Source organism: Camarhynchus parvulus, chromosome 5 (assembly GCF_901933205.1).
Source record: "Camarhynchus parvulus chromosome 5, STF_HiC, whole genome shotgun sequence".
Lineage (NCBI taxonomy): Eukaryota > Metazoa > Chordata > Aves > Passeriformes > Thraupidae > Camarhynchus > Camarhynchus parvulus.
The window spans coordinates 28,045,428-28,061,725 of record NC_044575.1 but is presented as its reverse complement, the minus strand read 5'-3'; the positions used below and the strand labels follow the sequence as shown (position 1 = coordinate 28,061,725).

Below are 16,298 nucleotides of genomic sequence, written 5' to 3'. Positions count from 1 at the left end.
TGCTTGATGCCAAGACTTGAAGAAAGAGCTGGAGATGTCCCTAAGCTGGGAGCAATGGGCACTTCTTCACTTGTTCATAGCACACACCTAAGAGGGTGTGTGACTATTGACTTTATAGATATAGAGGATGGCTTATTGTCTTATCCATATTTAGTAGGTGTTTTTCAAGGTTCACATTATAAAGAAAGCAAAAAATCTTCCACCTTTATTGACTGATACACTTTCAACAGAGAAAAATCTCCTCCACTCCTTACTGTGTTTATGGGCACTGCTGGCTGTACTGAATATTATCGTTGTAAACATCTTTGTTTAAACTTAATCCTTACATAACCCTTCAGCCTAGGCTGTGGCATGAAATGTCCTTGCTCTTCATATTTGTGCCACTGTCAGCTGCTGCCTTACTGTTCTTAGTATCCATTAAAGAAACCAGCCTGTTCCTTAGTGCTTTGTGTACGCTTTGATTCTCCCAAACCCCTGAATTGTTAAGCTGCGCCCCTGGGAGTATGTCTGACAAATGTGTGTGATCTACACTGCACTCCAGCTAACTTCAGGCAGTGGAGGTTTGAGGAGTTCTTATAAAAGCTGCTTCTCCCTGAGCTGTAGGTGTAAGGATTACGCTAAAACAACAGTCACTCTTCAGAGAATTGAACGTCTGTCTAAATAGCCTTAAAATCAGCTCTCCTCTGGGAAAAAGGGATAGTTTCTTATCTAGTCAGAACCTCTCTCTTCTAATTTTGCCCAGGAACAGTTAAGGCTGGGAACAAGTTTTGTAACTTGGCTGAAGCCCAAAGGGAGGATCCACGCAAGCAATACCTGTACCCCATGTCGCTTAACAATCCTGAGGGGTTTGTCTATGCTGGCACCCCCTGAATGGGCTGGCTACCCTTGTGTCTCCTTCAAATCCACACTAAACTAGATCAGCTTAGTGGGATGTTTCTGTAGCAGCATCAATTTACAGCATTCCTGGAGTGGCAGCCCCGGGCCTGCAATAGACAGGATATGTGGTAACCTGGGATTCGAGTGACTTGGCAGCTAAAAAGAGGTGTGGAAACCATGTCTGATTTTAAAAGAAAGGAGAGAAACAGTGCTGTACTTTGGAGCAAATCTGTTAGTGAATCAAGAATAAGCAATAAATTATTCCCTCTGAAGATATTCTTGTTTTAGATATTTCTAACTTGTTTGCTGTTCAGAGACCAGAACTGGACTGCTGATGTCTAGGTGCATTCTTGGGGGAGGAAAATTCTCTGGGGAAAGGTAGCACACCTCAGGTGCTGGCTCAGCAAATTTTGTGATCATTGCATGCCCTCTTCCTACCTCTCCTGGCTGCTACTATGTCACCTGAAATGCATTGTTCCAAGGGCAGGGACGGCTACCTTTAAAAAATACTGTGGCAATACTTTCAGAGGTTCTTATACTAATGAGGCTTCATTCAGTTGGAATAAGGAGGACAGAGCTTTCTTGGACTAATCAGAAGGGCATTTGTTGAAGAGTATGCACGGCTTTTTCAGAGCTGTAATTCTGTGTAGAGCAGTGACTCTTGGAGGAGAGCAGTCATCTGTTCGCCTGGAGGATAGGCTGGCCTCTTCTGACTGAATATGAACTTAGATGCCATGCAGGAGGTCTGACTTGAGAGGACAGGGCAGATATACAGATTAACCGGCCTAGCTTTCTTCACATTGGAGTATTTTTTTTTTCATTCCGTGGTCCAATTGCTTTTGAAGGTATTCTAGCAGGTAAGTGAAAGTATCCTTATTCCGTTCTGCATGGTGGAAGTTTGCTGAACAAGCATTGGCTCCTTATTCATGGAATACATGAGAAATCTATAGGCTGTGCTACAGACATAGTGATGTAGATTCACTCCTCTCCCTCCAAATGAAGCAAGAAACAAAAGGGGTAGACACAGAGTTTATTGTAGCAGCAGCTCCAATACACTTGACACTTTGTCATCTTGAAATGACATTTCAAGGCAGGGTGTATGCAGACAAAGAATTTTTCTTTGAGAGAGATCCAAAAAGAAAGATCCAAATTTTAAAGATAGCCCTTTTGTGAAGTATAAGCATAGTAGTGACATGGAACTAAGGGAAAAATCCTCTTTTCACTAGAATGGCTACCAGGTTTATTGACAAATCTACATATTCCTTCCCATAATGCATCTACTGAATAATTGGAAATGTGAGTTGAGCCTGAGTCATGTGTTTCTCTAGTCCGTGCTGGTGTATTGCTTTAATCTTGGAAGTACTTAAGGATCTGAAGGTTCTGCCTTCCCCAGTAGTAGGAGTGATAACCCAGATGTCCTGTTTGTCCTCACAAGGTACAAAAAGAGTACAACACCGCTGCACTTCTCAGATCTCTTTAAGATTTTCCAGCAGTTTTGAATTTCCTTGGGAAACTTGGCCAAATAAAAAACCTAATCTTCCTTCAGTCTGCATATTCATTTAAGTGAAGAAGCTGTGGTTGAATGGGGTTTTCCTCAGTATTAAAAGTATTCCTGTTGTCAGGTGTAAAAACCATTAGTTTTGGCAAACTTGTTTTCACCTGAGAGCTTCAGATGTGTATTGAATAGCAGGATGCAAGTATTGAAATGTGTTTCCATGTGGGGTTTTTTTGGTTGTTTTTATTTTGTTGGCTGATGTGTTTTTCCAGGGTGTTTTTTGGTTGGTTGATCATTTGACCATTAGAGGCCTTGCAGGTTAAAACTACAGTAGGTTGGTAAAATGTGTTCTGCTGGGTCTTCATTAAAAGTAAGGACTCAGCTTTGTGCTTTCTCTGTTTCCCAGCTGTGCTTTGTGTATTTGTGTACAAGGCTGTTTTGGCTGTGACAGTGCCTCATAGGCTGTGGGTGAATCCCTCAGTCCTCAGGTATGAGCAGTGTCACATCCTGCAGTTTTAATTGCTGTACTCTGTCCTGTCACATCATTATACCTGAGGTTTGCAAGTTGTTTTACATTCCTCCTCACAAGCGTGTGTTTACCTGCTGGCTGCCTGTCAGCATTGCTGTGCCTCTCCAGGTGGTTGCAGGAGCATTTGATTGATTTATCCTACAGTCTGCTGTGTCTCAGAGACCCTCTGAAAAGTAGTGGGAGTGGAGGAAAACTGGCTCTCTTGAAGAATTTTTGAAACAAATCCTCCAGATGCTATGTCCTCTGGGGCTGGCTTGAAAAGAAAAGCTAAAATTAATTGTAAGCTAGGCAGTCTTCACATTTGAAACATCAGTGAGTGAAAAGTTATGGTCTCTCTCTAATACAGCTCCTTTTAGTCTTTCCTGTGTAGAAGATTGCTTTTTCTGCTCCTGTTACCTTGAGAACTGTGAATACTTAGTAAGGTTCCTAAGTGCTAGAACATGTAAAAAGATTTCTCTTTATTTCTAACTTTTCCTTCTCCCTCTCCAGATGTTGTAGGTGTTTGGCTCAACATTTTTTCTTGCTTTGTCTGTTTTTTTTAGACCAAGGTGCTCCTGATCAACCAGATCTTTAAGAATTTTTTTAAAAAGAAACCTTGGTGGGTGAAAGATGTGCCATGGAATGGTAGCATCAAAGAGCAACACAGGATCATCGCTTGCCTTGACTGGCCATGGGTTATTTCGTCTGCTAGTTATCTTTGGTTCCTTTATCTTGGAAGCACAGTCCACAGGTAAGTGAAACCTTTATATAAGCTGCAGGGAGGGGGAGGTATATCAGGGAGTGGCTGTATATTTTTAGGTGAAAACTGGTTATGGTTGATGTATTTGTACACATCTTCAGTACTCACAGGAAAAATTCCATCGCTGCTTGTTGAGCAGAGCAGAAGTGTCTGAACTGAATGAGTCTTGCATATTAGTAAATAAGTGCTTGTTCTTCATCCTGTACTTTTGATTCCCATGGGTTTTTTTCCCCTCCATTCTCATCTCTTCACTGCAGCTGGGGACACTTGGGGCATCTCAAGAGCATGGACCCTGGTTTGGTTGAGTGAGATTCTTGTGTTAAGCAGTGTTATCTGTGTGCCTTGAAGCAACTGCTCATGTGAAGGGGTAGAAGCAGAGATTGTGTCCAGCTCTTTTGCACAGCTGGTGAATCTGTTCAGTGGTTGCTTGTATGCTATCTTCTGACCAGTTAACACTGCTACTTCTGCCCTTCTATTGGATCCTCTTTTCAGCTTAAGTTTTCCATCTCCCCTCATCTTTTGATGTTTCTCAGATGGATGAGTGTTGTGAATAATGTAAAAAGCAATGGAATGGGATGATATGAAAAATGTCATCAGAGATGGGAGATCTGCCTCTTAGAAATGAGTGGAGGAAGGAAATGTACTGGATACTCAGAAGGTTGTATGTGATGTGAAGTATGTGCTTGGTTACCCAGGATACCCTGAAATATGTCGTCTTTTCAGACCAGCCACGATCTAGTTTTTGTCTGTAGAGAGATGTCTGGTCATAGGAGGCATGAGATGGAAGGAGGAACCTTGTTTGCTTTTGCAAGAGATTTGAAGGAGTTAATCCCAAAAATACAGATTTGACTTGAGCAGCTGTTGTAATGTAGAGCATTAGCTTGTCTATGTAAAGAAAACCTCGGTTCTTGACATAACTCTAAAAAGTTCTATTTATTTGACATATCATGGCACCTGAGAATGTCATGTGACCAACATTCCTCAGCAGAATAAACATTAGCTGCCAAATGCTGTCAAAGCTGAGGTGATCCTGTATGGAAGTCTGCTGGTGCTGTAAAACTTCTGGAGGAGGAGTTGATTTCCTTTTACTATTCCTGGCTCTTTGAGTTGGAAAGAGACTACTGAAATCAGATATCTCAGGATTATATGTCTTCCTGACCTGATTTTGGCCTTGTAGGTAATGAGGGGGTGGGGAAGACACCCTTAAGAGCATGATAAATTGTCATGAATAGTTAGTGATAGTGAGAAAGGGACAAGATATTTTTGGATCTGGGGTATCCATGGTTTTTTTTCTAGCCTTGCTGTTGTTGGTGATAGTGTCACTGCCTCATTTCAGATGTAGGCCTGTCAGATATGCCATTTGAAACCTCCATTAGGCACTGCAGCACCTTCAGCTGAGACTGCAATAAGTATGCAAATGCCTTGCGCTGCACAGACTGCTGGACGGGGAAAAGCTGCCACAATGCTGGCAATCCTTTTTAATATAATTTTTGAGACATCCAATCACATTACAAAAACACTAGCTAGGCATGCCAGAAGACCCAAGAGTGATTCTGCATTGTGTTTCCCTTTCTGTGTTCTTTTTGCTTCAGGATCTGAAACCAGCTGTGGTGAACTGATCAAGGCAGTTCATCAGCTAAACAGGATTATAGTGGTTAGGCAGGAACCACTTCCTGCAGGGGAAGTGAGAAAACAGAGGGGAGCCAGGAGCATAGCAGAGGGCAAGACATGCAGGGGAAGAAATCTTGGGGAAGGGCTTGCTGAGGAGCACTTCCATGTACAGTTTTACTGAGACAGGGATGCAGCAACCCAAAAGGCAATTGCTGGGAGGGATGGGGGTGCTCAGTGATGCGTCATGGGCCCGAGGAGCTGCACCTGCAGCAGCGTGCCAGCCATGAGTAACATTAATGAGCAAGTCAGCTGAGAGCAGACAGCCAGATGGAGAAACAAAGAGTACTGGCGAGGCGCTTGGAAAATCAGCTTTCCCTCCTCTTGCTGCCCCAACCCCCTTGCCATCCTCACTTTATTACTTTGCAGAGCAAAGTCATTCAGAGCAAGCAGAGCAAAACGATGTTAACGTGGAGCAGGAGACTGTATTAAATCTCGTGGTGGTAATGCTTATCTTGAATGTGGAGCCAGTGTGACAAGCTCAAAATTGCTATAAAAGCTGAAGAATGTTCTCATAAAAAGACAAGCATGGAGACAATGCCTGGCTCAGCCCTGAGTAAGAAAGCAGAGCTTGTGATTCGTATGTATAAAACCATCTGAGGTATATTGTATTGCAGTCATTTTGCTGCTTAGAAATTCTATTGCTTAAGTTCCAGGAAGCTTAGAGACATATTCATGATCTGGGCAGGAAAATGTTCTCTTTGCCATGTGGTTAATGCAGAGAGCAGACTCATTTTCAGTCAGCAAGCATCTGCTCTGTCCTCTGGTAATAAATCGGTTTTATTTATGCATGGATTTTTAAGAAAAATCCTCAGCACTTTGTCTCAAGCAATCTATCCAAATATCCTCAAGTGCCATGAGATGAATGTAAGTTGCTTAGTCACTAAACATACTGCAGAATTTGGGAAAACTCTTCCCTCTTCACGGGAAGATATGCATGTATATGAAAATAACCACTGCACATATTTTAACACAAAACAAATGCAGCATTTGGTAATAGGCAAGCAGTGAAGCTGTGTCTGAAGAGGAGGATTTATGGAAACTTGAGTGCTGCTCAGGAATATTTTTTGAGCTTTATCACTGTTGCAGTGTTTTTTCTTGTCTGGCAAATTCTCCAAGATTAGTTGTGGGAAATAATGAAGGAATGAGCAAGCAAGGAGACTTGGAAAGCTCCTCAGTAATACTGAAGCTTAGTTCTTCTCCTGTCTTTTCTGTTTCTTTGAGGGTTCAACTGGAATGTAGCTAATAGCTAGGATGCTTAGTAGATAGAGATGGGGAGTTTTTGAAGCATTGGAGAAGAGCAGTGACAACCTTTTTATCTGCATTTCCACAGATAATGCTTCCCTATTTTTTCTTTGTTGCTGTGACTTCTGTAATTTTACCCTCTCTCCCTCCCATCTCTGTCCCTCAAGGCCTTGTATTTATATCTCATTCACAATGGTCCTCCTGCCTGGCCAGGCTATTTTTGGAAGAATGACAGTGGATCAGATTAAGTTGTTCATTAAATTTTAACATGTAGTCTTTAAAATACTCTGAAAGCTTCCTATGATTTATGTTCCAAATGTGTAATCTCTCTTGGATTCATGACTGGCTCTGTCAGAAACCTATCAAAACAGGTCGGGCCTTTCATTATTGTTAATAGCATCACCTGATCCTGGGAAATGCAAGTAACTGTGGTGGTAAAAGTATTAAACATCCCGAATTAAGCAAATGTCAATATCCATAAAGGAGAGAGTGTAAATATTAACCTTTAAAAATGAATAGTAATGCAGGCTCGGTGAATCTAAGTCCATTTAGATTTAGACACAGTCTAATTTTTGTTGACTGCACGTGCAAAATGCTCTTTAATTTTTAGGATTGCCATTAAAGTGATAAATTGAGCTTGAATAAACTGAAACGACTTCATTCCTGTGTGTTGTCTGTGACACAAATGCAGCCAATCTGCCGCTTGCTGTTCTCAGGTTGTTTCAGTGCCAAGGTTATTCTGCACAGAAGCTCTTGGACACTGCTGCTATTTGTTTGCATTGCACAGAGCAGCTTGTTAGAGCGCTCTCTGCTCATTGAGCAGATCCAGACTTGTTCCTATTCTCTGGGAATCTCTGCGAAGCAGAGCTTTCCTTTGTCTCTGATTGTGCAGCTGAAAGGAAGGCGTTTATACTGCTAGGGATGAATTCAATGGCCCTGAAAACAAGGACACTGTAGCGCTGGATGGCCAGACAGAAATGTGGAAAGTGTCATGCATGAGCAGATGATCTTGATTCTAACCTGTATGCTTCTTGGAAGTGTGGGTTTGGAGGAATTGCAGTGTCAGCCTAAAGCAGGGTGACTTTCTTTGTGGAGAGAAAGGGCAGCATTTTCAGGAGCAATTCCTCTTTCCAGTCCTTTTGTAGAGCTTAATAAGAGCAGAGTGGTATGGAAGAGCATGGTGAGGAGCTGCAGAGATGGCTAGGAAGCAGATGCAGGTAGGTTCAGAATTAGACTATTCATATAATGACAATAATATTCACGCTGCTACACTCACTGACCCAGGCCGTGTTAAAGTAAATGCCTTGAAGGGAATAATAAGGATCTCAAGAAGCCACATAACTTTTAAAATTTTAATGAGTTCTAGTGGCTGAAGAATGAATTAAAGCTTTGTGATGTTTAGCCAACTGCTGGCTTAAACCATGATAGCACCATAATAATCCTGAACTCTCCTTTTGTCTGTCCTAGGTTGGCTAAGCAAATCCAAAGGACCTGCATGTGAGTAAACTTACATTGACTGCTGTACTATGAGAAATGAGTGTGATATTTTACTGGTTAATATAAGTGTCTGTGAGCTAGGATTCCCATTATACTTTTTGTTGTGCTGGATAGGCTTGAGATTCATCTCTATGTCCCATTTTAATTTTTGACCCTGGGATTTGGGAATAACAGCTGCCCTCAGTTTGAGAGAGGGAGATCAGCTTCCAATCTTTCACTGTGCTTGGGAGGGATCCTTGTGCCTTCTACAGCATTTCTCTTCAAATGACTCAAGAAAATAACAAATCAGAATAAATATTTCATTAAATGCAGAGATGCTGCTTGTGAGAGTTTTGACAGGCTGACAGAGTATTGAGAGGACAGGGAGGACAGGCTGAGGTAAAAAAAATATTTCATTTCCTTTAATCAAGAAAAGTGAACATCTCAGCATGATTCTTGATATATTCCATTGGATACTCCTGCTTTTCATTTCATGTGCTCAGAAAAAGTCTAAAGTCATTCCAGTGGCCATGTTATGGATGCATGCAATGTTATGGATACATGCAACTTTGGAAACAGTTGGGAAGCATATTTGATTTCCTTATCTCTTCTAAATATATAAAGTAATATTTTCTGTACGTTTTTGTTAAACTCTGAAATAGGATTTGTTTAGTCTGAACTTTTCCCCTCCTCTGAAAAAAAAACCAAACCGAAAAAAACCAAAAAAACCCCACCCCCACCCCAAAAAACCGAAACAAAAAAAAACCTCACCAAAAAAATCCCCAAAACTACTACAGGAACAAAATCTGAGGGGAATGGATTAATGAAGAAGAATTTAAAGGCGTGGGAGGGGAATTTTGCCACCTACCAAATTTTGGTCTTCAGAAAGTGGGGGTTAAGAGAAGTGCTGATGGGCTCATCTGAATCCTCTTTTTTTTATTCAATACCTCAATATTACTCCTGGCAAGAAAAGCAGTATCACATACACATAATATTAAGGGGCACTCATTTCTTGGCTATGGTTACTAGCAGGAAAATCAGCTGTTTTAGGAAAAACCTCAAGAGTTGTCTGGTCCAATTCATCGTAGCTTCTTGTGTTAGAATGTGAAAGATGGAAACGGGTACGAGTTTCATTGTAGAGGGAAGCAGGAGGGGTGCTAAGTGCCATTTGTTCTTCAGGAGAAACTAGTTGTGAACTATAGTCCATGTTCTCACCCATCACCATCCTGGTCCTCCTAGAGGACTGCTGCCTGCTAGTCTGAAGATACACAATTATACACATTTCTCTGTCTCTTCCTATTTTCACTCAGTCCTTTCCTTTTTATTTGCTAGAGGCAATCATTAGGGAAGAGTTTCGGTTTTTCCCTAATACTACAGGAAAACTGTCAGGACAGTGGGATAGAAGAAAGCTTGCTTGTTTATCGCCTTGTCCCAGTTCCTTTCCTGCTTTCTGTCCCTTTTGAATCCTGCGCTGGTCCCAAGAGCACTGAGGCACTATTTTTTAGCATATGTGGAATGGTTTTCATCTGTGCAAGCCATGTCTGCCATTGCTTCTCTAGCCCTTATGTTTAACTGAAGTACCACAACTAGTTCCCACTTCCTGTTCATGCTGCCAGCTGATAGTGGTTCTGCAGTGGGGATGGCAGAGCAAGAAGTACATTTGCTGTGGAACTGTGGCAAACTTCAGCCTGGGCTGTTACGCAAATACTGCTGGAATAGCTGGTGTGTGGTGTGTAAAGCTGTGGGTATGACCTCAGCATGCTGACATGGGTGGCCAGGAAGAAACAAGGGGTAGGGCAAAGTAGGAATCTGTAGATTGTTGAGTCTTCAGCTTTTGTGGCCAAATCTGTCAAGGCTCTGCTAAACCTGGGAATCTGTATCTAGATGAGGATTGGTAACAAGCTGCCAGTAGTCCAGAGTGAAGACAATGCTAAAGGCACTTGAACAGCAAGCTCAGAAATGTTTGTACCTTTGTGAAAGTAATTGGAACAGGGTTATGGCATTGTCACAAGAGGTTGTATACCTGCTCATCTGCGTGTGCTGGTCTGCATATAAAAACATGTTTTCCTTTTAATGAACTGAAACCTCTGGGGAGCGTTCATCTTCCCCTGCAAACAGGAATTCCTGAGGCTCTGCTTCTGCAGAGTGTTGCATTGGAGTTGGAGGACTGCTTCCAGATGTTATTAAAGAGATTTGAAGTAACCCCTTAGGTGTGGGGCTGCATAGATGAGTTACAGGATGTGCTAGGTGGATTGGGCTTGTTGCTAAACTGTTGAAAAATAAAATGAGCTTTTGGGCCAGCCTAGTACAGTGATCCTTTTATTATGGAATGGGGAGGGGAACTTCTGGATTTCTTGTACTGAGAAGAGTGCCTAATCTCAAGAGGTTGTTGGGATGCTCCCTCATTTCTTGTGTACTTTGGCATGGCTGGTGCTGGATGAAGACATCTGCTGTGTTTCTTCTCTATAAGTTCAATGCTATGAATGCAAAAATAAGTGTGTTTATCCACCTGGCATAGTAAGAAGCATTTCAGTGGGAGCACAAGCCAAAGAATTGAACAGTAGAGTAACAAAAGAGCTTCTTGAAGTCCTGTGGGCTCAGCATTTTAGGTCTAGCCAGTCATCTTAATTCAATTGGGAAAAATATTTCTTGTTCCAAAGCAAAAAAATACCTTTGCTGCTGCTTTGGAGGTACATCTTTTACTTCATCAGTAAAGGGAAAAATATGTCTTACTTGAAAAATGTTGCCTTTCTGTAGAGTGAGATAAGCACCTCTGGTGGATGTTGTCTTGAGTTTTCAGCCCACAGACAGGGATGAAACATGGTAAGCTTTGACACATGCAGAGTCATAATTAGAAAGTCAAATGCTGCTGCTGCATTTCTGCATAGAAAGACCATTTTCAATGTCCTGATAAAAAGACCAACATGGTATGTAAAGAATTTTGTGTCAGACATATCCTTGGACACTGATATAACTGTCCAGAAAGAGAATAAAACTTTTTTGTGCTCTTACCAATGTTGTAAGGCAAATGGGGTTTGTAGGAAGGTGGTAGAAGAGATTGAATGTGAATGAGGATCAATAGAGAATAAAATTCTAGGAAGGAGAGGAGGGGGACAGGAATGCAGCAAAACAGGAGAGTGACTGTTTCCAGAAGTGGAATTGTGACAAAGATCCTAGTGGTTTATAAAGCAAATTAGTGGCTTGGTAGTTAAGTAGTGCAAATCCTAGAAGAAGGTAGTGTTTTATTTATACAAGTAGATTAGAACAGTTGAGAATAGTATGGCTTGGGAGGGAGAACTCTAGTAGAAAAATACATGTGCTTATTTTTTAAGGGTTGGGTAAGAGTGTCTTAATGCAGGAGGATGCCTCTACAGCATCAGGGTTTTGAAGCTTTTCTGTAGGCAGCAAGACTGACTTGTGAGACACTGATGGAGAGTTTAAGAATTTAAAACTTACGAAGTGAGTGTGCCCTCCAGGGACTGAAGTGCAGAAATCTGAGACAGAAGCAGATCAGAGTGAAGACACCAGTTACTGGAGCACTGGCTGTGCCTGTCTAGATGTGCTCTAACATCATGGGTGGTGATCCGGGGGATGAGAAGTTGTAAAAGACCATATAGCAGTTTTCTGTGAAAGATGATGTCGGGAGGAATTTCAAGTGGAAGTTGCTGCCATGTTTAGAGTGGTATCTGACTTTCTCAAAGTTCTGCTTTTCTCAGTTTGTGTTCACTTTAATAGTTAAAATCTGCTTTGCTCTTCCCACTATCCTGCATTTGTTTGGCTGCTTCACCCCTGTAGAGGAACCCTTTTTGTGAAGAAGATAAACTATTAAAGCTCCTAACTCTAGATCCTTGTCAACACTTTGCTGATGATGATCCCTTCCAGGTGGTGCCTGTATGTCACTGTAAGTGTGGAATGAAATTATGTTAGGGTGGGTAAGTGACTTCTAGTGCTGCCCAGGAGACTTAGCTGATGCTGCAGAGACCTTTAGGAATGTGCTTCTGATGTGTCATACAAAACTCACAGCTGTTGATATATCTCTATCATGGGAGGAGAGAAATGTGGATTTCTAACAGTTTCCTTGTGCTGATTCCTCTTGTAACTTCAGAGCAGCTATCTTTGAAACTCAGAGCCCTGGGGATGCCCCTGCTGTGTAACTAGTCTCCAGTAGTTCAAGTTTTGGGCCTGCTGGTGTGCTTTTGGAAAAGGAGCTGTACTGTACGAGTTGTGCTGAGCCATGCTTTGTGCTGCAGCACATCTTCTCTTTTGCACAGGCAAAGTGTGTATAGGATCTGTAATGCTCTGTTTTATCCTAAAGCTAGTACTTCCCTTCTGTCCTTGGTTTTGCTTTCCAGAGCAAAAGTAACAGTTGAATGCACCTGGAGGACAACCTTCAGGTTTCATTCCAAACACTTTCTTTGGTGTAAATTACTTAGGTTGTAAGATACTAAGACAAGGTATAACATTTGCCTGTTTAGGTTCAGCTGTCACTTTTCTCTCAAATGAGGAAATGACTAATTTTTCATATGTAAGCTGAGAAATTTGAATTCCATCACAAGCTGCAATGAGTATGCCTTTAAGCGCAAGTCTTAGTGAAATCCATGAAGGTGGCAAGTTTTGTTTTTTACACTTTATTCTTTTAGTCCTCCAGTTCTTTGCCTTTCCCAGCAAACTAGTCTTGCTGCAAATGTTAATGCCATTAGCACAAAGCAGGATTGACCTTTGAGCCTCTCATTTTGAATCTCTTTATTTGCATTTACTTCTCAAATATTTAAATGTTATCTTCAAGTTGACAGTTCGTGCTTTGATGGTGACTGTTTCCTCCATGGCATTTAGTAAGCTGGATCCACTTTGGAACAGTTGAGGGGAGATGTACAGTGCTGGGAGAGCTGAGCTCTCTGTGGGTAAAGGACCCTCATAAATTTTGGTCACTGGAGCAGCAGTGAAACGCACAGAGGCAGATCACAAGCCTGGCTGGGCAGGCTCTGTTAGTGCACTTGTGCTGTGTGGGACAGGAGGTGTGTGCAGTGGTGGCCTGATCACTGTCTGCTGGCACCAGGCCATGCCTCTGCTGGGCAAACACACTGGAAGTGCAGTGTGGGGGCTGTGCTGGAAGACGTTAGCTCCTGTGGGAAGTTCTGCCTCCTGCCTCCTCTTAGCACCCTGGAGAACTGACTGCCTCTTGGCACATGCCTCCAGCTGTGGAAACTCCTCAGGGCTAGAGCACCTTTTCAGAAAACTGGCCCATTTTTTTTTGTTTTGTTGGGCTTTTTTGGCTTTGTTTGGTTGGTTTTTTGTTGTTGTATGCTTTTCCTGTCACTATTGCCTTGGTCATGTCTGCTCCCACTTTAACCAGGTCTTTCCTGGTTGAAGGTCATGAATTGATCCTTTGAATGAGTTGAGTCCTTGCGCAGGCAGTGGTGTGACTGCATGGGGGAAAAGGAGCATTGCAGCCTGCCATCTGGGACACAGGTAGGGCTGCTTTTAGCATCCTTGATTCTTGCTGTTAGTAAAACAAAGAGGGATTGGTATAAGCTGCTAACTAGGGGTGTTGTAAAGAGATTCATTCTCTGACTACAGTCAAGATGAGTAAATTCATAGCTATTTTACTGCATAACTCTGGCCAGTTGTCTGAGGCAGGTCAGGAGTATTTCATGGTTGGCTGCATTGGCTGCCATGAAGGGATTTGAGAGGCTGAAAATTAATGTCTGTTCTACATCCTCTGACAGCAGGAAAGCATCTTATCATTAAGTCTGTTTCCATCTGCTCAACTCTTGACTTAATTAGTTGCTTCAGATGGAGGAAATTTTTCTCCTGACTTTTGTTAGTAGCACCTAGGGAGGATGCCTGCAGAATCTGAGCTTTTGTGGTTTTATTTCTAAAAAGCTGCCACTGAACTCAGAGTTTCAAACCTGCTTGCCAGCATGCACTGTGCACAAATGAAACCAAACACATCTCTCTTTCCAGAAAGGTCTATCACCTTTCTTCTTTCTGCAGCAGTAGAAGTTGGCCCCCTCACTAAATGCAGATACTTCTCTATAGGTAAGAGTTAAAACACCTAAGCAGGAGTGGGATGAGGAGCTCTTACATATTTCATAGACTCATAGGATATGCTGAATTGGAAGAGATTCATCAGGAACATTAAGTCCAACTCTCGGCGCTGCGCAGAGCACCCCAAGAGTCACACACGTGCCTGAGAGCCTTGTCCAAATGCTTCTTGAACTCTCTCAGGCTTAGTACCACTTCACTGAGGAGTCTGTTCCAGTGCCCAAACACCCTTATGAAAAACTTTTTCCTGATATCCAACCTAAACCTCCCCTGACACAACTTCTTGTCATTTTCTCAAGTCCAGTCACTGGTCATGAGAGTGAAGAGATTGCATTGAAGAGATTGCACCTCTGTTTCCCCTCGTGAGGATGCTGAAGACCACAATGAGGTCTCCCCTCAGTCTCCTGCAGGCTGAACAGACCAAGTGACCTCAGCTGCTCCTCACATGGCTTCCCCTCCAGATCCTTCACGATCCTCATGGCCCTTCTTTTGACACCCTCTAATAGCTTAATAGCTTTTTTATATTGTGGTGCCCAAAACTGCATACAGGACTGGAGGTGAGGCCACAGCAGTGCAGAGCAGGACAATCTCCTGCTTTGACTGGGGTTAGGGTAGCTTCACTCACTGTCGTGGTGAAGTAGGAATTGCTGTAAATGCAGCAGTGTTTGTGAATGGCAAATGTTTCAGTCTGTAGTTTGCTTTTCCAGTTTACCTGTATTCCACTTGGTGTGAAACTTAGCTTGATTTACTTCTCGGGCATTGTGGTGGTGATCTCTTTTTTCATACAGTGGGAGATGGTAGGAAATGGTAAGTTACAGGAAACATTTTTGCAGTAAATCCTGTGGTATTTACAACAGAATCATCACTTGGTTTTCTGTGACTGGTATCAGAGGTAATGAAAACTGAATTGAAAACTGAATTGAAAACAAAACTAGAAAGCCCTCTGGTAACCATCTGTCAGTTGTTAAATATCATGTGATGGCAAGATGAAACTTGTGGTGCCTGGTGTGGTCTCCAATCTCATCACAGCAAATAGTTCCAGTTCCTTTTGCTGGGGAAGTTGACTGTTCCCTGTCCCTTTGGAGTAGCTTTCTCCATGGGAGGGATTTCTTCCCAAGGCTGAGCTGGTTCCCCGGGTGGAAGGATAGATGTATTTATGCTGATTCGTTTCTTTGAGCCGTGCTCTCCTACACTGCTGTGTGCTGTGCCCAGTTTAATGACCAGCTGTAATGATTTTTACTGTTGTGCAGTTGTTTAGCAGTAGCAAGAGAGCAGCTGGGGACCTTTTGCTTTGTCTTGTTTCAAGTCTTGCCCGAGCCCATCTTTGTCCTGGCATCAGCGAGCCCAAGGCTGCAGCGCACGGCTGCTGCGCCCTGGCCCGCACGCATCAATTCATCAGCTTGATCTTTGCACCCCTGCTCCTCGGGAGGGTCGGATGGCAGCTGCATCTCCTGTCAAGCATGATGCCGGGCAGGGAGCTTGGGGGAGGAGAGTTACAAAAGGCTCAGTTTAAATCATCTGTGTAAGGGCGCAGCAGAAGCTCTGTCAGTCAGGCCCTGTACTTGTCTTCTGCTGCTATGGTTGTAATGACATTAGCATTTCAAAAAGGGGATTACCACAACCCCCGGGTTCTGAGGGGAGGGTATTTTGGCTGTTACTTGAAAAGCTGCTTTCTGGTTACCTCGGTCCGTTTTCCCCCCTCCCTCCCTCCCTTCCCCGTAGATCCTGAAGGGTTGATGAAGGTCTACATGCCATGTTAAAAGTGGGTTGTTGTTGTTGCAAGGAAGCTGGTTGTTTATTGGCCTAAATGTGGGCTGGCAGATATAAGGTTGTTTCTGATAGCATTCTTTCTTACTGATTTGGAGTGACTGCCTGATTTCCTGATGGAAAAGTTAAAGGGTCTGTGTTGTGATCATAGCTGTGTGCTAGAGAACTATCCTGTAGTCATGCTTATAGGAAGAAGTTACATCATACTAGTTTGTCTATTTCAGCCGAAGGAAATGGGCAGCACATGCATCCTATTCATTGTCTACCTTCCACTCATCTTGTGTTATGAAAAAATCCTTTCTGTGACCAGGCACGGGATTTCAGGGTGGTTCCTTGGGAAGTGATTGTATTTTTATAAGGTCTTGTTTAGCAAGAAAAATTATTTTGTGAAACTTAGCTCCTGACTCTTGCAATTCTGTTGCATTACCCTCACCTCTGATCAATATTCAGTTGATTGT

At 42.7% G+C, this 16,298-nt stretch overlaps 1 protein-coding gene across 5 annotated transcripts in view; it reads left to right on the top strand.

Annotated features, from left to right (window-relative positions):
* Positions 1-16,298, top strand: part of SUSD6 (sushi domain containing 6) — an 82,924-nt gene that overhangs the window by 32,059 nt on the left and 34,567 nt on the right. For 4 of the 5 annotated variants that reach the window (XM_030948533.1, XM_030948531.1, XM_030948532.1 and 1 more), the window contains exons 3-4: positions 3,443-3,630; positions 8,020-8,049. In XM_030948533.1, coding sequence (XP_030804393.1) covers positions 3,510-3,630; positions 8,020-8,049 — 151 coding nt within the window. In that variant the 5' untranslated portion in view covers positions 3,443-3,509. The remainder of the gene's footprint in view (positions 1-3,442; positions 3,631-8,019; positions 8,050-16,298) is intronic. The other variant, XM_030948535.1, reaches the window with a different exon arrangement.